This window comes from Zootoca vivipara, chromosome 7 (assembly GCF_965207765.1).
Source record: "Zootoca vivipara chromosome 7, rZooViv2.hap1.1, whole genome shotgun sequence".
NCBI classification, from domain to species: Eukaryota; Metazoa; Chordata; class Lepidosauria; order Squamata; family Lacertidae; genus Zootoca; species Zootoca vivipara.
The window spans coordinates 65,442,633-65,465,339 of NC_142590.1; the positions used below are offsets into that span (position 1 = coordinate 65,442,633).

The window sequence follows — 22,707 nt, forward strand, 5'->3', positions numbered from 1 at the left end:
TTTGAAATAGTGCTTTCGAACAGGAACTATTGCAAAAATAGAAGGGGAAGTTAACAACCCAATGACAACCACATCAGACCAAAGACACATGCTTTAAAAGCAAATGGTATTGTTTAAGCTGTAGAAGAGAAAATGTCTCCTGCAGCATAGAGGAAGCCACTGTGTGGTTGGTCACATTTGCAAGCAGGCAGCCATTGTTGACTGCATTAGGAACATAGGAGGCTGCCTTATACCGAGTCAGATCATTTGTCCATCTACTCTGACTGGCAGCAGCTCTTCAGGGTTTCAGGCCAGAGTGTTTGCCAGCTGTACCTGCCAATGCTGGAGACTGAACCATTAACCACTGAGCTGCAATCCTTTCCCAAATCATGCTATCCTCCTGCTATTGTAAAATTGGCTCACACAGCTGTTCTGCTTAACCAGTCAGAATTATCAACCAACTTTGGCTGCAACAAGCACTGCCTCTGCCAACCCAACTCCCCCAACTTGTCTTCTGATAGTAGGTTATCTCATATATTTTCAAGCCCTGTTGGTGGGAAATATTGGAATTCCTTCAAAGTTTCAGGAGGCTCCACAGTGAGAAGATCAGTAATGGTGGGCACCCACCACACCTTTCATCACTGCTAGCAAATCCATTGGAATTCACAGCAGCTGGGGAGTGTTGGGTGTATTCTAGGTACACTGTCTGTTTGCCAGGGGAAATGGCTAATTCCAGCAGGCTTACCCAGCACCCTGTAAGAAAAGAGCATGTGCCACTGAATACATCCCCAAATCCTCTTTAACATACAGAGTTAAGAGGAGGGTACTCCACAAGCAGGCTGCCACTACAGAAAAGACCTGTTCTCCATTCCCTAACTCAATGGATCTTAGTAAGTGAAGGGAGCCCCCCCCCCCTACCCCCAAGTGGTGTCTTACCAGAAGATCTTAAGGCTTTGGGAGGCATGCATGTAAACAAGTGGTCCTAAAAGCAATCTGCCAGCAAAAGCTTATTGCAACATAAATCCTTTAAATTGCTGGTTGCTAGAGAGTTTCCTTTCTAAGACACGAGGAGTCAAACAGAAGTCCCTGATCCTTGTTCTTACAGGTTCCATTTGTGCAAAAGAAGGAACATGGTTAAACAGAGGTCAGATACTTTCACTTTCTTTTATAGGGTTCCTATTTTAGGATAACAGTCTGAACAAAATAAAAAAATCTTTCCAGTAGCACCTTAGAGGCCAACTAAGTTTGTTATAGGTATGAGCTTTCGTATGCATGCACACTTCTTCAGATACACTGAAACAGAAGTCTGAACAGTAACATTTACAGTATTTGCCTGCAAGCTAGACTGCATTTCTGATTAAAAACTGAAGGTGGCATTTCAGCTGCCTGAATATACGTGTTTTAAATATAATCTGTCCCGTGTGTGTGTTACACACCAGATCAGGATGTTTAGTTTTAAAAGCCATTAATTTATACAGCCTATATAGGCTTCCAGTCATCAGCCAATTTATTAACCTGCTTTCCCCACTCATTTTCCTAGAGTTTCTTCTCTCTTTTGTAGTAACACATCAACAGCAACACATCAACAGCAATGATTTGGGTTTTCCAGAAAGTGGTGATGTCCATAGTATGAGAGGTCACTGTCAGACTTGGCCCCTGTAGGTGGGAAGAGATAAGGATCTGACCCACTGGCCAGATCAGTTTCCCACTATAGAGAGTGATCTATTTTAGCAACAGGTAGGTAGCTGTGTTGGTCTGATGTAGTCGAAACAAAATAAAAAAATTCCTTCCAGTAGCACCTTAGAGACCAACTAAGTTTGTTATTGGTATGAGCTTTCGTGTGCATTTCGTGTGTATCTGAAGAAGTGTGCATGTACACGAAAGCTCATACCAATGACAAACTTAGTTGGTCTCTAAGGTGCTACTGGAAGGAATTTTTTTATTTTGTTTCATCCATAGATGTGGAGACCGTCAGAACATGTAATTCTCTTTTGTCAGTTTTTCTTACTATGCTTTCAAGGAGAGGTCAGTAACTGTAGACTGTATTTTTAGCTTTCAGGCATTTGTCTATGTGTAAATAAATAATTGGGATGCGGGGGGTGCTGTGGGTTAAACCACTGAGCCTAGGGCTCGCCGATCAGAAGGTCGATGGTTCGAATCCCCGCAACGGGGTGAACTCCCGTTGCTCAGTCCCAGCTCCTGCCAACCTAGCAGTTCGAAAGCACGTCAAAGTGCAAGTAGAGAAATAGGTACTGCTCCAAGCGGGAAGGTAAACGGCATTTCCGTGTGCTGCTCTGGTTCGCCAGAAGCGGCTTTGTCATGCCGGCCACATGACCTGGAAGCTGTACGCTGGCTCCCTCGGCCAATAATGCGAGATGAGCACCGCAACCCCAGAGTCGGTCACGACTGTACCTAATGGTCAGGGGTACCTTTACCTTTACCTTACCAGGTGCATGAGTTGCCAGTGTATTTCCAGGTCCATTTTAAAGTACAGTACTGAGTTTATTCTTTAAAGGTTTGGGACCAGGTTACTTTAGATTAGGGCTGGGAAACCATTTTTAGCCTGAACTGCATGCTACTGGTGGGTAGGGTTAAAGATATAAAGTGAGTGGGGCTGAGGCCAAAGTGGGTGGAGCAACAGATATGAGACTTACCAGCTATGCAAACGTCTCCATCCTTCATCCAGGCAAAAGCACTTGGAGAGAGTGCAGTAAGGCTGGTGGGAAGGGGGTATGGGTACTCGTGAGGGGGCATGTTCTAGGAGAATCCTAAGGCCTAGAGAGCTGCATTCAGCCCCTGGGGTTCACTCTTCCTGTAGTCTGCCCACACTTTTTTGAGATCAGCTTCAGAGACTCTGCTTGTGTGCCTGACTGTAAGAGCAATAAGGCTAATGGGAATTAGGGAGGGGGCCTTTTTGGCAGTGGCCCCATGCTTGTGGAACTCTGTTTCAGCTGAAATATATAAGGCTCCATTATTGTAGACTTTTAAGCAAGCCCCAAAGATCCGCCTATTTACAACTGCCTCCTCTTAAATAGTAATTTTATTGAGTTGAACTATATATGGTGCAAGTGTACAAAGTTATTTAACATAAACATTTATTTTTTACTACACAAAGCAGGTTTTCAACTTCCCTCAAAACCTTCCACTCAGAAGTAACACTGGAAAAGTGTAATTTCAAATCTCCCTTGGCAATCTGACTAAGCAGCATGAGACATAAGCAAAAGAAAATTTATTACCGGAGTGGTGGTGGTGATGGGGATAAAACATGCATTCAGGTGTACCAAAACATTTAGGAAATAAAAGTAATATTCTTTTAACACAGAGACATAAATCACACTGACTGATTTAGGAGGGCACTGCTAGTACAAAGACAGACCACTTTTTCAGGATAAGCTGGAAAAAGAAACATGAGACAAAAATTAAATGGTATACAGTTTTGGACTGCAGTACGTTTTCTTCTCAGGTGGAATCATCATTTGAAAAGACAGATAGGAAAGAGCTCTAATGATTCGGGCAATCAGGATTATATCTAAACTATCAACACAAGGCAGCTGTAAAGATGTCAGCTGCAATTCTTGGATATGTCAGGTTGGGCAGTCTTAGTAAGAATAGGTAAATAGGGTTACTGTTATGTAAAGCAATAGTAAGACTTTATTTGCAACGAAGTGTTTAATGCCTGTCCTGTTCGGGAAGGATATAATTAGATCAGTTAGAACTATTATTTCTGAAATCACTGGTATGAATGGTAAAGCTGTCCTGTTAAGACTGGAGTGGGATGAGAGACAGCTTGGAACGTCTTCTAAGGCACAGGAACCAATGGCCCTCCAGAAGTTGCTGGACTCCAACTCCCATCAGTCATAGTCAGCAAGAGAAGAGGATGTTGGGAGTTGAAATCCAACGACGTTTAAGGGCCAAAGGTTCACCATCCTTGTGTTATATAAGCAGCAAAATCTGAATTTATCCACAGAGTGGGATACATTTGCAAAAACTGAAATATCTTTTATGTGGGTGGTTGTTTTTTTTAAGGAAGGTGGGGCTCCTTGCATCACTAGAAAAAGGTTGCTGCATGGGATGCACATGGGATTGGAGATTTAGCTGACATACTGTATTTTGCTTCATGGACTGCTGGTTGCTTTGTTGGAAATCAAGAAGAATGTTCCCCATAGCTTGTGGAAGGGAATGAAGGTGGCTATTATGATTTTGTCCCACTTGTTTCTACCATCAGGAACTATAGGCTCAGCAAGTATCTCCCTTCTAACTTCTGCTGGTTAACATATGGGTAGTTCATGACTAGAACAAGAAGTCAAGCTTCATAGCCTTTTAGTCCTCCAGGTCATATGATTCTAAGTCACAAAGAGAGCTCCACATTGTTGAAGGTGCCTATTTTTCTGTGCAGTGGAAGGGAGTAACAGTGAAGAGGTGGAGCTTTCCAAACATAATACCTGGAACATATTGACCCCATCACAGATACACTGTGTGGAAGCTGCTTTTCTGTGGAACCGCTGCCAGAGTGTGCATGAATGAAGCAACCACCTAGAGGATCTTTCCCATCCAATTGTTACCTAGCTGTGAGGCTTGAGGATGATTCAGTTGGAAAAGACACATGGAGTTGGCTTCACTCTTGGATGTCTGGCATTCATACAAAAACCATAGCAATGACTGATTGAACCACCAAAAAAGGACTCCTGTGCCACTCTGAGTGTGTATGAAAGAGGCCAGTGAGTTTGTCAGATAATACAGCTTAGCTACAATTCTATTTAAATCAATGGACATTTTTCCAGCGGCTTGAATGAGAAGTGGATTGCACTTTAGTCTATGATGACATTTCTGCATCAGTGAGCCTGATTCCTGGTCCAGCATGTCACCCTACAGATTGGTGACTGAGTTAATAAATGTGAAAGGAACACTACTGAAGTCTTGGCATGTTGCCTTCAGAGGCCACTCTTAAAGCAGAGGATTACTGTATATTTTCAGCAAATGATACAGTGTTCTTTCATCAACCCATCCTTCTATTCATGCAGAATGTAAACAAACGATGCTGGGAATAAACCTTTCCTGGAAGGCTGCCCTTCAATCCTGCCACACTGCAAAGAAAGAAATACCAGAAGGTGAGGCAGTTTTAACACAGAGAGAAAAACCTCAGTGCATTGTAATTACAAGTCTTACAACGACTGTATTTCTGAGACCATCATTCCCTATATTTATGGGATTGGGATGTGATGCGCTATGATGTCTGAAGGCAGCACCCGGTGTCATTGGGAAGCAATTGGAGCTCCAGAGCCCCGACCAGGGTCGTTGCCAATGCAGACCTGACTTTCTGAGCAGTATTGGGTCTAGCTGCCATTTTAATATTCAATACAAAATATTCCCTCATGCTCCAAGGCATTGTGGGAAATTAAAATTGTGGCTGGCAGCATTGTTGAATATAAATGGTGGATAGATCCCCTGTCTGGTGCTGAAGCTGTTGCATGACACAGCCCATCACTGCTGACTCCTGTTAAGGCCCACTGACCACAGGGCACTTTGCTGAGGACCCCCTCAAACCTGGAGCCAGTCCCATGGGGTAGGGTAATGATCAGTGCCATGATAAGGAATCCCTAGCAATCACCCAGAAGAAACTGTCACATACCCACCAATTGGAGTCCTCCTGTCCTTCTACTACAATTATCTCTCCAGTCTGGAAGGTTAGCTCATCTTCGTGGTCAGCCTGGCAGTCATAAAGGGCTCTGACCCGACACAGACTGGAGCGTCTCTGAAAATGGGCACCAGAAAGCAATGTCAAGCTTGCAGACACAGATAATGGAGTTCAGGGTTGGGGGAACTTGTGGCCCTCTAGATGTTTAGGGACTCCTACCTTCCATCAGCCCCAGCCAGCACAACCAATAGTCAGGAATGATGGGAACTGTAGTCAAGTAACATCTGGAAGGCCACAGGTTCCCCCAAACCTGGTGTAGTTCATGTCGAAGGCCTCAGTCACTTACACATGAAGAAGCTTTATAGCAAGAAGGAAATGCTCAGAACAGAATTTTTGAATTTTTGAATTGTTATTTTCGGCAAAAATTCTTAGCAAGCAGGGCTGAACGGTACATTTGTAAGCGACTGGCATCAATTTAGTAAGTGAAATCTCTCCTCAGTTATATTGTGAGGCAGACCTCGTCACAATATGGCTGAGGAGAGGGGCCACCACCATGCAATTAATTTCTTCACCCCTGAATCTCTGGGGTTGACAATTTCATATTAAAAGTGCTCCGCAGACTAACCCCTCCCCCAATTCATCAGAAGCTTAATTCCCTCTCTCTCTCTCTCTCTCTCTCTCTCTCTCTCTCTCTCTCTCTCTCTCTCTCTCTCTCTCTCTCTCTTTCCTACAGTAGTCAGAGGCAGTTCAGGTCAGTGAAAGGCAATCATCCTTAGCTAACAGTACACTAAAATGAAGAGGGAAAATGAAAGCACTTAGTAAGAAAATGTAAATTTAAATGAAGAACATACCAAACCCCCCCTTTTTGGCAGTGGTGGTGGGACATCATCTGATGATTCAAGGGATGATTCCAGTGAGTGGCAAGAAGTCCACTGGCTTTTTCTTGCATGTTGATTTTGCTCATAAATTGTCCCCTCTTCCTTTAAGGCAGCTGCAACATAAAACACAGCCCTGTTGTGTTATTTCATGTTGGAAAATCCAAAACAAGAGTGAAGGCGCAGTCAGGTAATAAATAGAGGCAAGGTTGCACATCACCAGCAAGCGACTTAGAACCAAGTGAGACAATGGTACTATACTGGTTCACATCTGAAAGGATTGAACTACAATTCAACAGACGCTCCCCCCAAAGTACTTGCAAAACCAGAGCAATAGCTTGGGCGAGGAAGCACAGGGATGCAACAGTTAGGGGAACATATCACCTAAGGCACTTCCAGACTGTTGTTATTTTGGGGTGGGATTCAATCACATAACAGCAAATTTAGCTTGTGCAATCCTAGGTGACTGGAAGTTATGCGCAACAAACCTGGTTTCCCCCAAAGATTTGACTTTTTGCAGTAAGGAAAGTGATAGGAAAATGCACTTTAAAGTGTGGATAACATTTGCTTTGATGCAATGTCATTTAATTTCCCCAAAAGCAAGTCAGGCTGAATGTTCATCAAAAGCCAATGCCCTGTCATCATACTGCAATCAGGAGGAATGCTCAATAAACAGGTCATTTGGAAGTGCCCCTAGATTCTGAATGGTGTCAAAATGGAAGAACAAGGCTGATGTAGGAACATCTTGCACAATTGAATACAAGGGAGTAAAATCCACAAACTTATGATATAGTAGAAGTCCATAGGTTCAAAAAGAAATCAACTTCAGAAGGAAAGAATATGTGAAATATTGTCGAGGACTGTAGTGGGGAGAAGGAAGTAGCTCAGCAGGTATTTGCTGAGAGAGAGAGAGAGAGAGAGAGAGAGAGAGAGAGAGAGAGAGAGAGAGAGAGAGAGAGAGAGAGAGAGAGAGAGAGAGAGAGAGAGAGAGAGAGTGTTTTACCTTGTTGCCAGGAATCCACCACCACTTCAGGGAGTTCAGAAGAATCGGAACTACTGTAAAGGAAATAAGGGTGGGGGGAGTGTTCATTCACCTTGAAGAATCCCTCATTTCCTAATCGAGGTGCTTGAAAAACAGCAGCTGCCTGAAAACTTATACCAACTGACAGGTGAGCAGAAGAAAGGCAGCTGTCTTGTAAATGAGGATTCTGACCAATATAAATTTTATATTCACAATGCAAGTTAAAGTTGCTTCCATATTGTCTCTATATTGCGGGTATGATTCCATCATATACCAGAAACTTCAGTTTGCATAATTAAAGAAAATTTTGTGCTCTTGCAGAACAAAACAAAACCCCTCAAATTATTTTGGTGGTCAGGAAAGTATACCGGAAAGAATGGGATGACAGCAAAGTTGGGCAACGTTACATACGGTAACCTCCGTGCAAATTCTGTGCGAATGAATCAGGATGAACAAACAGGAAATCTGGAAGAGCCCTAACTGAACTGCTTTAAACCTCATTCACTGCTCTTGAGCAGTATATACAGAGACAGACAGATTGACAAAGACAAAGATTGCCCAACCACCCTATTTCAAAACACAGCTGTGATGCACCAGGCAATCAGCTCTACATCACAGGGCCTCTCCAGAACTGTGTTTTATTGCGGATGCATTCTGCAACATGTTCTTGACACAACACTAGTGGTGGGTTTATTCTGCATTAGTTTGTTCTGCAATGCTGCCACATTATTGCTGGCCAGAGGGGTGCTACAGTGCAACAAAAGCAGTGCAACAAAGTTATTGAATTTCAGCAGTAAGTTACGATATATGAGCTGACCAAAAATGAAGCTGGGAGACTGCTGCAAAACATTTGCAGCTGCAAACAGTATTGAAAGTGGGATCACATATGATGACAGCTCCAATAGCTTCAGGAGCACAAATCATGAATGTGCAATAAAAAGGATGTCTGGAGGAGCCCCCAGACACACATTGTTACCTCAACCTCCTAGGAGAGGCTCCTTCTGGAGAGCAACGTCTTGGAAGGGAGAAAGATCTAGGGTCTAAGACAGAGACAAAGGGACTTCTGTGTTTACAAGCAGGAATCAGGTCAGTTTACTATAGCCTAAACTTATGAGGAAACAATTCTTTGATGACACAGTAAAACCAGTTGAGCCCCCACCCCCCCCTTGTTTGCCACAATTACTAATTTTGTGAATGTTCTGACCTGCCTCTGATATGCACGTGCCCAGAACACATCTCACAATCTCTCAAAAAACCTCCAAAATGTGAATCCGCCAAGGAGGTATTATAAAACCACCATCTCAACATGTCAGAGAATTCACAAATCCTGTCACTGCAGCAAAAAACAAAACCAACTTGTGGACACTTAACAGCATCAATGACATGTCAAAATGGTTGTGAATTAGAGTGATGCACTCAGGATAGATGTGGTCCATTCTCACTATCATGCCATGCCCCTGATTTTCATGTAATCAATTTGAAGGTTATTTGCTACCTCAAAAGAATGCATTCATCCTCTCTCTCCATTCTGGAATGTTTGGAATGCTTCTGAAGTGATTCAGTATATGAACTGATGGGCATTTTTAAAGAAATAGCTAATGTGCTAAAATAAACCTAATTTGATTTTTAAAGAGAATTTTAGCCAGATGAACTGAATTTGTGAACCCACCACATCTTGATTAAAATCATATTTTTTGCAGGTTTGCAAGAAGTGGTGGCCCACATATTCAAAGTGTGTCAGAGCATTCACAGATAATCAACATTTAGAAATGGTGCAGGAAGGCGTATGGAAAAAAAAACCCACCCGTGTTTCCTAACTTCATATACCTAGAGCTATGTTTCCAGATTTTAACATACTGGTGTCCTGTGGTAGTTTGTGAATAAGAAGAGTTAACATCCCTAGCCAATGTCAATAGTGGACCAATGGTATACCTCAGCATAAAGCCTTCCCCCCATAGATCTAGATTTATATATATTCCTGTTCCTCGTTTTCATAATCAATGCAGCAATCCTCAACTGATTCAGTGAGCTCTCTTACCTGCAGTTGGGCTGGTAGGATTCAGGGGTGTGCTGGGAGAAGGCTCTGAGGAGGTCCGCTTATGTCGAATTGTCAGAGGTGGAGGCAAGATCTTTCTAGGTGCTGTGTCTGCAGGGAGGACTGACCAGCTGGATGGGGGCAGTGGAGGAGGGAAGCTGGGGGCTGACCAAAAAAAGAGAAAAATACAGTGATAACACTCTTGTTAAAGGTTGTTGGATTGCAGATCCCATCAGCCTCAGCCAGCATGGCCAGGGGTGAGGCTTGGTGGGACTTGTAGGTCAACAATGTCTGGAAGGCCATGAGTTCTGCACCCATGCCCTAAAAATAAAGGAGCTGGCCATCTATACCTAGGTGCAAAATTTAAGATGTATATTTTGCATAGGAATAGGAGATGCAGGACACTGCTCACTACCAAGGCAGTATTTACACTTGAAATTAGTCCCCTCTTTCATGTTGCTGCACTACATCTGTGGGTATGAAGATGCATCAACCTCTGCCCCTCCCTGTCTACTAGGTCTCCAAAACCCCATTAAAACACATTCTCGATCAGAGTGAAAAATGATATGAATAATGCACCTTTGGTCAGGTAATCTTTGGCCTTATAGCCCTTACACTTTACCCCACACACAAAAAAAGCTGTAGGGTACACTTTGCAAATTGTGGAGAGATAGAAGCCAACCTTTCTACCTACGCAAAATCAGAGTAATTAGATGACTCATATGGTACACCAGGGAATTAGCTAACATAGGAATGGTGCAGTTATAGCACTATAATTTTGTCGCTATAAAGGCAGTGATGAAATAGGACATTATCGATGCTGTCTAACCTTTAGGTGCATTGCGTGGTGGCAATGGTGGGCCTGTACAGGCGGGGGGCAATGTTGCCACAGTGGGTCTAGAGGTAGAAACATGTGGCACAGCGTATAGCTCACGGAGCTTCTCTGGGGATAGTGAACTGGCTCCCTTTGAGAAGTCAGCTGGATTTTTCCATGACTGAGAGGCTGTTCCAGGCAGATTGTAGCAGCTCTGAGGACGATGAAAGCGATCTTTTTTCGCTGGGCTAAGCTGAAACGAATAAATGTAAACCATGTTAACAGAGAGCAGAATAAAACACTAGAAACCTTACTCAAGAACAGCATCGCTGGATCGGCAGCCCAATTCAATTTAGTATTCTGCTCCCAAGAGCCTCCAGCCACCAGGAAGCTTTCAAGAGGTCACAAAGGGCAACAGCAGTTCCCTGTTGTTTGGTATTCAGAAGAAAACTACTTCTGCACATGGAAGTTCCAGCTAAAAGGATGCACACAATGCATGTAGAATAAATGGATGAAGTGCTTCTCCTTGAAACGTATTCATTTTTTTACAATTCCAAGGTCTTTGTTCGAATAAGATTATAGTCAGTGCCTGATCCTGGAAACTAGATGCTTATCTATTTTGGATCTAAGTTTGAAACACTTAAGTTGTGTGATGGCTCTTTTAAATGAGTTGTCGAATTTTTTTTTCTTCAGGCAAGCACCTCATGGTGAAGACTGAAGCCTTATTCATGTTTAATGCCTAGCACGTGTGCACAGGATTGCAGCCCTATTTTCTTTAAATAAATAAATGATGGTGATGATGAAGTAGCTCTCCTTTAAAAAAAGTAATAATCGCAGTCTTGAGCATGATAAAGAACTTTCCTCCATGGTGAATAGCCCCCTGCAATCTTTGATTAAAACATGCAGGTCTGTATTCAACTAACTTGTTGCACAGAAGCATGTGCAAGGATCCCCACTAATGCAACAGGATTCCATCCCCTCTCCTGCTCCCTCTCCTATGCCCTCCCCAAATCTGTTCCAGATTGTTTGGAGAATCCCTAGAACAGTGAGTGGGAGAGGAAAGGGGAGATTGTTCCCTTGTGCAGCAGAAATGCTTGTGTGAATGGAACAACCTCCTTAGCACTATGTTGACCACAACCCAGGGGTTGCATCCTAGCACAAAATCAAGCATGCTTAAGTCTGCTGAAATCAATGGCTTTGAGTGGCCTTGGAATACATTGATTAAAATGATTCACATTAATAACCCCAGTAGTGGATCATTCTTGGAATCCTGCCAATTCTGTAATTCAATGACTACAGAAATATCCATTCGGTTTTGGCTATGTTCACAAACTCTCTGCTGGAAGAGGCATCCAACTTTAAGCGACCAAATGTGTTTTAGAAAGGTGCTGAGAAATGGAAAGCAATGGACAGACTTCCAGTTCACAAAAGAACTGATCAAAAGTGCTGGGACCTTACCTTCTCATCTAGATCATCATCGCTTTCGAACATGTCTTCTTGGCCCAGCCGCCACTCGTATTCCACATGAGCTCGCATGTTGAACTGATCATTTTGAGCCTCCAATAGCTGCAAGACAGAGGACACTCAGTATAGTATCTCTTCACATTCTTTCTTGTTATAGTTTGGACAAGTTCCAAAGCAAACTTTAAGTTTGCTGGAGTTCTCCTAACTGCTCTCTTTTGTAGTCCAGAGTTCCAGTGGGGAAGTGGGAAGTCATACTGCCAAAGCATAAAAGGTGCTTCCAGAATATGGAGGCTTAATATTGTAAACAGGTCACTGAGATATCAAAAATGGATCATTGGGAACAGTTTATTTTCTTTTAGTTTATCAGATTTTCCCTGGAAAAGGTAAAGTCAAATTAAAAGAGGGGCAGATTCATAGAATCACAGAGTTGGAAGAGACCACAAGGGCCATCCAGTCCAACCCCCTGCCAAGCAGGAAACACCATCAAAGCATTCCTGACATATGGCCACCAGGCCTCCACTTAAAGATCTCCAAAGAAGGAGACTCCACCACACTCCTTGGCAGCAAATTCCACTGCTGAACAGCTCTTACTGTCAGGAAGTTCTTCCTAATGTTTAGGTGGAATCTTCTTTCTTGTAGTTTGAATCCATTGCTCCGTGTCCGCTTCTCTGGAGCAGCAGAAAACAACCTTTCTCCCTCCTCTATATGACATCCTTTTATATATTTGAACATGGCTATCATATTACCCCTTAACCTTCTCTTCTCCAGGCTAAACATACCCAGCTCCCAGGGCAGGATGCAGGCTGGCATTTTGATGCCAATGACATTGTGTGGATACTGCAATTATTTTTAAACTTGCAGGCATGATGAGCAGCCGTCCCACAATAAATAACCACCTGGAAGCACCCAGAAGAGAAGGGGTAGTGGGGGGCTATAATTCCAACACAACAAATTGCCAATAAATTGCTGGCAAACTGCGGCTGTATTTCTGTCACTTCCTTAACTACTCACACAGAAGCATGTTTTTCAGTAAAGCAGAAAAAAGCTTTTACAACATGCAAATGAAGAGAAGCCTTGCACATATATTTATTTAATTTCTATACCAGCCTTTATCCGAAGATCACAGGGTGGTTTACAATATAAAAACCCAAAACTATGTAACATAGTAACAAAAACAAGACCCCCTTCCAGTTCAAAAGGCCATAGATTGTTTAATTGGCCAAAGGCCTGGGAGAAGAGGGATATGTTTAACTTGGTGGCTACCGTCTCCCAACTTCTCTCATTTTCATAAGTGAATTCACACAACTGCAGTGCTTTTACCGGGTATAGCTTTTGAAGCACTAAGTAAATCTGATAGCCTTGTTTCCAGCAAAGACCAAGGTAGAGTGTGTACACAAAATAAGCACACGAGCAATAGTTTCATAGTAATTTGAATCTCTTGAAAATACAGAGCACTAGATATTTAATTTTGCCAAGATTTGGGTATGTCCAGATTCCAGACACAGGAACATAGGAAGCTGCCTTACACCAAGTCAGACCATTCGTACATCTGCCTCAGTATTGCCTACACTGACTGGTAGAGGCTCACCTGCATTTCAGACAGGGGCCTCATTCAGTCCAATGTGGAGATGCCAGAGTCTGAACCTGGGACCTTCTGCATGCAAAAATGATGCTCTATCACTGAGCTATGGCCCTTTCTAAATATTTCTCAAGCTCATTACTTTCCAATAGTGGCAAAGCAGAGATAAACCTCCCATTTCTTACCAGATTTTCACACACATCGTGATTCATTTGCTTAGCAATATCGAGGGCTGTCTCTCCAGCTTCATTCACTGTTAATAAATATCAGGTGACACCAAATGAGTAATAATGAGAGCAACCATTAACAGACTAAGCTCCGTTGATTAGCATCATACTTTTAGGAACAGGGGAGAAATTTGATTCTGTACACATTTACAGTTGAATATTTCAAATTGGCACTTTCCAAAAGAATATGGGAACTGAAACATAGCCACCTGTCAAAATTTACATTTATCTGAATTTTGCGACTCAGTTCTCCAACCAAACAATGTTTAGAAGAATGCATATATTAGGAGGAAATGTGCACAGGAGGAAATGAGGGGAGCTTGCCACAGCAGGAGGGAGAGACACTGTATGACTCTTCACTATCCTGACTCATCTCTGCCTCGTGATCTCCCACTCACCTGCTTCAGCTTCTGCCTCTGATTCTTGATTCTCCCTGACACAGACTCTCCCAACTCGCTAAGCCCTGTTGCCCCTTAGCCCGTCTTTAGCATATGTGCCGCCGGGGTGCAAAGATCTGCCCAGCGCCCCAAATTTAGTTAACTTCACGTGCATGGCGCCGTTGAGAATGACAAGCTCCGTCATTGAGTCTGAGAAACACCACCGTTGTGAATGGCAAGTCCTGCCAATGACGCAGTGTGTCTTTGGTAAATGAGCACACAAAGTTGAAAGTCCTTTAGCGAAACAGTAGGCATACATTTCGGTAATACCTAGGTATATATGTATTTTGTTTTTCTAGCTTGATCAAAATTATTTATTATTTCATAACAGGTAGATATTTAAGAGCTTAGGCGGCTTCAGTGGTGGGCGCCTGGCGCTCCCCAGAATTCGGCATCCGGGTGCCCCACACCCGGGTAAAGATGGCCCTGTTGCCCCTTCAACCTGACACCTCCTCCTCCCAGGGCTTCTCTGACTATTCAGCGTCATCCCACCACCAATCCCTGGGCTCTTTTGTTTGGTAACCACTTACTGATTGTGATGTTGGCTCTGGCCCGTAGGAGGAGTTTTATGCATTCAGGTTTATTGTGAAGGCTGCAGTAATGAAGTGGGGTGTTGCCCTTGGAGGTCTGCTTCACCAGGCTCCCACTGGATGAGAGACAATTATTAGCCAGGCAGGCTGTTTCCCATTTATAGAATACTGTACAGTACATCATTTCTTTGATGGCTCAATTAACCACAGAGTGAAAATCTCTGTCTACAAATAACTCCCCCTTACTAACATTCACACTCCAGATAAATGTACATTTATGACAATATATACAGTCAGTGAGTCTAAGCAATGCAATGGTAATGCAATGGAGTATGGCTTGAATATGAGGAACAAGTCTTGGGTTATGCAATTAAATAGTGTTCAGAATTGGAAGAGGAAAGGGAAGAGGTATACCTGGACCTTGCCATTACTGCCACAGCTTCAACAGCAGCAACTGACTTCACTCTGTTCTCTCCACCATTTCATTTCCTCATTAGCTGAGGGAGTTAGTGTCGCCATAACCACCCCTCCCCAGCTGTTGATAAGTGCCATTACACACACACACACACCACAGCTGATCCAGCTCTCCAAGAATTAAATTCTGCTTTTGTCCGGGGACTCAATCTTCTAATTACCATGACCAAATTAAAATACATGCATATAATTGTCAACATCATTTTCAGGGCTGGAGACATGGAAGATAGCACAACAGCATGTAACATATAGAGAAAGCCTTTTGGCACACACACACACACACACACACACCACAGCTGATCCAGCTCTCCAAGAATTAAATTCTGCTTTTGTCCGGGGACTCAATCTTCTAATTACCATGACCAAATTAAAATACATGCATATAATTGTCAACATCATTTTCAGGGCTGGAGACATGGAAGATAGCACAACAGCATGTAACATATAGAGAAAGCCTTTTGGCACACACACACACACACACACACACACACACACACACACACACCACACACACACACCACAGCTGATCCAGCTCTCCAAGAATTAAATTCTGCTTTTGTCCGGGGACTCAATCTTCTAATTACCATGACCAAATTAAAATACATGCATATAATTGTCAACGTCATTTTCAGGGCTGGAGACATGGAAGATAGCACAACAGCATGTAACATATAGAGAATGCCTTTTGGCACACACCAGGCACAAATTCACACATGCATGCTCAGCACTGGATGACATGCTCAGCCTCATGATGATTTATCATGAAGGAACATGCCATTCTAGTTCAAACACCATAGAGAGAACTTTAATATCTTTTCCAACTCAATGGAGAGTGCACTTAAAAAAAATGGGGCAGGGAGAGGGGGCTGAAAACTTCAGAAGAGCCCAAAGAGACAACACTTCTTCAAGTCCAAGTAACTTCCCTTCCTCCCCAAACAATGCAGATGCCTTTTTGCAAGGAAATAGAGTGTGTGTCTTCCTACTCTCATTCAGGACCTTTCTGTTGTTGTTGTTGTTGTTGAGGGGAGGCCTAGAGAGTCAGCTTACCTGTTCTGCACCAGAAAATCTACAATATGCAAAGATGTTCGGTCACATAGTAGAACCGCCAGATGGAGAAGAGTCTCGCCTGGCTCCTTTAAACAAAGAAGAAGACGACGACAAAGTTATTGTGCAACCATGTTTTGCTGCTTTCTTGAGATATCAGTAAAGTCCTAGTTATTGCTCTTTAGCATCATGGAAATCACTTCCTGATGGCATTCATATCACTCTAAAAACTTCAGGGGAAGGCTCTTAATTGTATTTTTCTATAATCAGTTCCTGGCATAAACTTCAGGCTAAACTACATGCTATGTTTATTTATTTTATTAAAATGTTCATATGCTGCAAATTATACAGGCAACTCAAGACAGTTCAACAGCAGTATCCAAAAATATAATCTAAATAACCATTAAATAAATAAAGTGCAGTAGATCTGTCATTATTTCTCCCTGACAGGTTTTTTTTTTAAGGGGAAGGGAGGCAATACTGTACAGTATATGAGATGCAAGAAGCAATGGGAGAAATACGTAGAATACACAGTGGCAAAGGCTCTGTGGCTTTGTTACAGAGACATAGAGGAATATGACCCTGGGTGCCAAATGCTGAGTGAAAAATAATGAAGAGGAAACAACTGTGTTGCTTTATTATGCAAGCAAAAGGCCTTGGATAAATAGCCAAATAACTAAAGCAATACTATTCAGTGACTCAAAGTTTATGAATCTCCTTGGTGCATAGCCTAGGTGCAAATACCGTCTTACCCCTGTTCTGGTTCGACTATTTGGGGTAGAGGAAGCCTCACCTGCCTGTACTCCAGAAGGGCCTCATTTAAATCCACCTTTTCAGCATATGCCTGAAGCAATATGAATATATCCTTGTCTTTGACAGCATCCTGCATGTCCTTGAGCCTGGCAGCTGGGCGCTCTGTGGTCCTCCGAGCAACATACTTCCTATCAACATACTTGGAGATGATAAAATCCTTCCGGAGAGCCCTGTAATGGTGCAAAGCACAAATTGGGAACCATGGCTCTGATGGGGCATTTTGATGCAAAGCCAGCAGAAAAGCTGATGTCAAGAATAGCCTCTAAGTCAACAAGCAGCAGGAGTTCAGAGCTTCACTCTATGGGTAGAGACTATGGGCTTCACCAGATGACCTATTTATTGAGCATTCATCATGATTTGCTTACACAAAACCTACATGGTGTTTAAGCTATGCCTGACATCTATTGAGCATTTGTTCTGATTTGTTTGCAGGGTGGTTATACAACAATGCATTAATGTTGAATTTGTCCGAATTTGATGACATGGCAGTTATAGATCTTCCTGTTTATAATTTGTTCATCCCACACATCTTAGTTCATTTCCCTGTCACTTTTCTAACTACAGAAATAGGTTTTCTTGAACAAACAAACAAACAAACAAACAAAAAATAAATAAATAAATAAATGAAATCATTGTGACAGATTGGTACAATTCACTTTAACTGTGCAAACCTATATTTCTGAATTCCTCCTCCAAAACATTAACAGTCTGGAGGCAACATATTCTTTTCTTTCCCCACTCCCTGTTCTGGCTCGCCATCACATTGCTTTTTGCCTCGAATCACAGCTTCGGGTGGGAAGAAGAAAGACATCTTCAGAATTTTTATCTGTAGAGTGTCAAATGTCACACCTGCAGATCCATAGAGCTAGAGGATCACAAGATCATACAGACCGATGGCTCCGGTTTTCTTATCTTAGAAATCTTCAGCACTGTTCTAGTGCTCCAAAGTCAAGGTGCTCTTATCACTTGACAAAGCTGGTAAGGACAGTTTAGGATATGCAGTGGTGCCTCGCAAGACGAATTTAATTCGTTCCATGAGTCAATTCGTTTTGCGAAAAATTCGTCTTGCGAATTGCAGTTTCCCATAGGAATGCATTGAAATTTCTTTTTTTGCCCATAGGAATGTATGCATTAAATTTCAATGCATTCCTATGGGAAACAGCGGTTTGCAAGATGAATTTTTTGCAAAACGCATTCGTCTTGCGAAAAATTCATCTTGCAGGGCATTCGTCTTGTGAGGTACCACTGTGCTTTATATTTTTTGTAAAACATCTCACACCTTGCCCTTTCAGAAGCAGAAAATAAATCATTGTTTTAAGTTTTCTCCAATAAGGGAATTAAGATCAACATATGAAACCTGGTTTCTTTTTCCTTAGCCTGATTATTATTGGTTTGCAGTAACACAGAGACAGGTTTTTTCACTAGTGTCATTGTTGTTGTAGAACGCTGACCTTGCTGAAATACAAGAGAGGCCCATCAGTATTGGCATGCTGCCGGTTTTTGAAGTCACACCTGTTTAGACAAGCATTTGTTTGATCTCCTGCTTTAATTGTTTTAATTGCTGTTTCAGCTCTTTTAATTGTGCTGTTTTAATAGGCTTGTCTTAGGGCTTATCTATGCTTAACTGTCCTCTGTGCTTTCTCATCATGGTCCACACTTTAAAACTCTGTGTCTGAGCACTCTTTCCTTCTGCTCTGGAGCTTTCCCTGCGAAAACCCACATACCCTTGAGTACCCCCCAGAAAAAAGCACTTACTACTACTACTACTACTACACAATAGGGTTCCTATGTTCAACACGGGGGTGGAGGCAGGGTAGGCTAAAAAACTACCAGGATTTTACCAGGGATCTCCCTATATACCTGGCTCTCTACATCAAAACAGCAGTGCAGGAAAGTCTGTGTCCAGACAGTCTCTAAAGCCCAAGTCCTCAAGTGTCAACCTCACATCCTTATTACACATTCACTCTCTACTAATTTAACCTACGTAAGATATTATGTCACAAGTAGTACAAGGTATTCCTATAAATTAGTCGGGCAAAATCTACCTATGGTGAAACCATGCTGCCTTATTGTCTATCTGCTGTCTTCTCCTAAATACCTAAGAATGCACTCATATAACATTGACAGTAGGACCTTGCAAACAGAGAGGTAGGACTTTTGCCTTCATTCCCTGCTTTTACACTTCTCAACTGGATTATGGACCTGATGAGTCATTGGGTCTGATCTATGCCAACAAAATATAAAGTATCTATTTTAATAAATTCCATAGTTGCCATCTCTCACAATATAACCACTTAATGCACTGGATGTAATAAACCCTCTTTGAAAGTTCTTGCCGCAATCAATTATAGATAAAAAACCAATAGTGTCACCAAAATTTGTTTTGTTTTGACATTTGGCTTGAGGTGCAATGTCTGACATGTTGGTGCTTCTCCCATTGCCCCACTCCCCAACACTCTTTCTCACTCACCAGAATAAAAAGAAAGAAAGCAAAAAGCAGAATCAAGATTATTTACATTGCACTATCAGTAGAAGGCTTTAGAGATGCGCTGGGAAGATTGGCTTCAACAATGTCATTAAACTGTGTGTTTCCAATATTCTTTGCCAACTGCAAAACAAATAAGATGTAATTTAACACACAATAGGAAATAAAAATATTGCCATGTCAGTGCCAAGCATGTGCTTGCCCACAAGCTGCATCTTGGATGGGTCTTACAACAGAGAAAATCACGTTAGAGTAGGAGAACTATGGCAACATTTGAGTAGTACCTCTGTGTTATTTATGTCCTGCTTAGCTTAAATGTAAAGGGAGGAGTAAGGAGGAAAGTAACAACAGACACAGACGTGTGTATGTGTGTGTGTGCATACATACTATGCATTTAAAGTACATTTAAATCCCATGATGCCCCCCAAAGAATCCTGAAAAATGAAGTTTGTCAAGGCTGCTGGGAATTGTAGCTTTGTGGATGGCAAACTACAGTTTCCAAGATTCTTTGAGGGGAAGCCATGTGCTTTAAATGTATGGTGTGCACACAGCCTGGGTTAGCAGGCAAGGTGAAACCATGGTAACGTCACAGAAAGTGGCAGACTGCAAAAGAAATGGGGTAGAGAGGAAAACAGCATAATCACCGAAGGAATGTTATAACCAAAATGGAGCTTATTAAAGAGGTGAATCAGTTGTACTTGGAAGGGGAAATGCCATCATGAACTTTGAATGGAAGGTGGTTGCAGAATCACAGTCAGAACACCCTTACCAGAAGCTCTGAGGTCGCCAGTTTGTCCAAGGCTACTGACTGAATACGGGAATGATGGACACCCATCTCTCGGTGAATGCCAGAGCATTCAATGCAAATCAGGATTCCCAAATTAATGGAGAGCCAAGCTGGGTCTGTGTGGAGTAAGCGAGAACAAAACAGGTATTGTCACCTTGCTGAAGGTGATGGACAGTATGGTAAGAAATCTTCACACTCTCGCCTCATGAAATGTTCTCAACACCTCTGAGGGCCCTCAAAAATGTCAGTGGAAGGGGTGAACATTTGCTCGGTTTACTATAGAACAATTAATCTTCAAAGCTTCAAACACATAAAAATGAAATGAAATAATAGGATGCCTAGTGGAAACTAACAACTTCCTAAAACTCATTGCAACCCCACCCCCACCCCCTGGGTTGCTGTGCTAAAGAGAAACCTGGTGGACGAGCAGCGGCAAGAACAGACCCATCTGCTATGTCTAACAAAGTATCTTGCCAGGTCAATTCCTCCATCCACGATCGCATCATGGATGGCAGTGGTCTTATGAATCATTGACCAGACCCTGAGGCAGGGATAGTCTTCAGACAATGACAGTCCTCAATAATGACATGATCTGGTCCTAGCATACGTCCTCCTCCTGCTCACGATCACTGAGATTGGGTATCCCAATGCATCCCCCTCTGTGGAACCTGCCCCAGCCATTCAGGGGCAAAATGGGAAGTAGTTAAGCTGTCTCCTTTTGCACCTGATGCTGAGCAGTCACAGCACATGCTGTTTCCTGGCATGCGCTTTATCTCCTTGATGATAGCTCCGGTCAGGTCGTCCATGCTGCACTCTTCCCTGCCTTGTGCTTGTTTGAATGCCACGTTGAGAGCCTCTTCTTTACTATTGCTGAGGACAGAGACCCATCTGCAAGGCAGAAGGAAACTACTGTCAGATAAACTGAACTTCCTCATCCTTTCAGTCGACCTAGGCCTCTGTACTGTGGACTGCATGGATGGCTGCAAGTGGAAGTAAATCGAAGCCAGAATCTATAAGGAATCCAAAGTAAATACCTTCCCCACGCATGCCACTTCCTTAAACAAAGGGATGCAAGGCAACAGACGAGCTTGAAGATGGAACTTCAAACCACACTATGATGTTGTTAGGACACTTTGCTAAGATGGAAGATGCTGGACCCATAAGCAGAGGTCCCGCCTGCATCTGAGCCACTATAGCAGGAGACTGTAGTTCTCCATTCCTGACCATTGACTGTGCTGGATGAGGCTAATGGAAGTTGGTGTCCAACAACATCTGGTGTCCCATTCCTGCAGCAGGGGGATGCAGGCACACATATATCCTTGTGAATTCTGTAGGTTTAATGTAACGGAGGTCAGCCTCCCCCTTCAAATTCAGTCTCGGTTAGTATATTTTGTTTTGTTTTTATTTTTTATTTTTAAAAAAAGTCTACAGGAAGAATAACAGAACCATGCATAATGTGTAGTTCTGCTCAAAGCTCTGTTAATAGAGCAAAAATAAATGGTTGGGGCTTTCCCCTAACATGAGAAAACAATAAACATAGGAGAAGTGTCACCTGCTGCACTTTTTCAATCAACACAGGTCTTAAGGGCTCCATCCCTCCTCCCCAATACTTACATGGTACATTCCTGTTCGTCCTCTGCTAGAAAATGGTATGTTCGGTTATCTGAAATAAACACACACACACACACACACACACAGAGAGAGAGAGAGAGAGAGAGAGAGAGAGAGAGAGAGAGAGAATGATTTTGTTTTAGAAATATTATCAGAACACAAAATAATCCCCCATAAACAGTTCTTCCCACATGCCTAAACTTGGAAACAAGTGAATCTCCCAACAAACCATGAGCTGTAAACCAAGGTTTGTTTTTGATTTACCACTCATGGTTTATTAAGAGGAGATGAAACGTGAGTCATGGCTTAGCCCTAGGTTGCACAACTGCAGTATAGCTGGGGGAGGAGCAAAATGCTCTGGGGACCTGCATGCTTGCTTATTTTCACTAAACCATATTAGGCTTACATTATGTCTAAATGAGGCCAATGGCTGGCCAAGGTCACCCAGCATAGCTGCCAAGTTTTCCCTTTTCTCGCGAGGAAGCCTATTCAGCATAAGGGAAAATCCCTTTAAAAAAGGGATAACTTGGCAGCTATGTCACCCAGTGAGAAAGGAATGAAATGCAAAGATAATGTAGTCATACATTTAAGATGTAGTCATACATTTAAGACTCCTACAAAAGAAAAACCCTCTTCACCTGTCCCTTTCCTATGAAGCACTATAGAAAAAGGGTGCTCCTTGAAATGTTTCCTCAGAAAATGAGGACTTACGTGAAATAAGATCAAAGCACTTCCTGTCATCCACATTTGGCTTCACTTGGCAAGTGAGCAAATTCAGCTTGACTGGAGTGCGATTTAGCTAGATGATGAAAAGAAAAGAATATTGTAAGTCAGTTTCAACAGTGTCCAGCTCCACAATATGCATACAATATGGATTATGCACATACGAAACAGAAA

General features: G+C 42.5%; 1 protein-coding gene across 4 annotated transcripts in view; it reads right to left on the reverse strand.

The window, feature by feature from the left end:
* Positions 1-3,001: 3,001 nt before the first annotated feature.
* LOC118088251 (arf-GAP with SH3 domain, ANK repeat and PH domain-containing protein 1-like) overlaps positions 3,002-22,707 on the reverse strand; it is a 34,438-nt gene continuing 14,732 nt past the window's right edge. For 2 of the 4 annotated variants that reach the window (XM_060277216.2, XM_088673430.1), the window contains exons 12-28: positions 22,522-22,609; positions 21,814-21,862; positions 20,924-21,087; positions 20,182-20,315; positions 19,444-19,535; positions 16,908-17,097; positions 16,118-16,203; positions 14,597-14,712; positions 13,588-13,655; positions 11,818-11,925; positions 10,375-10,612; positions 9,549-9,710; positions 8,487-8,550; positions 7,493-7,545; positions 6,466-6,605; positions 5,613-5,731; positions 3,002-5,063 (exon numbers count right to left, since the gene is read on the reverse strand). In XM_060277216.2, the coding sequence (XP_060133199.2) occupies positions 4,976-5,063; positions 5,613-5,731; positions 6,466-6,605; positions 7,493-7,545; positions 8,487-8,550; positions 9,549-9,710; positions 10,375-10,612; positions 11,818-11,925; positions 13,588-13,655; positions 14,597-14,712; positions 16,118-16,203; positions 16,908-17,097; positions 19,444-19,535; positions 20,182-20,315; positions 20,924-21,087; positions 21,814-21,862; positions 22,522-22,609 (1,959 nt within the window). In that variant the 3' untranslated portion in view covers positions 3,002-4,975. Of the gene's footprint in view, positions 5,064-5,608; positions 5,732-6,465; positions 6,606-7,492; positions 7,546-8,486; positions 8,551-9,548; positions 9,711-10,374; positions 10,613-11,817; positions 11,926-13,587; positions 13,656-14,596; positions 14,713-16,117; positions 16,204-16,907; positions 17,098-19,443; positions 19,536-20,181; positions 20,316-20,923; positions 21,088-21,813; positions 21,863-22,521; positions 22,610-22,707 lie in introns of all 4 variants that reach the window. The other 2 variants (XM_088673431.1, XM_060277217.2) reach the window with 2 other exon arrangements.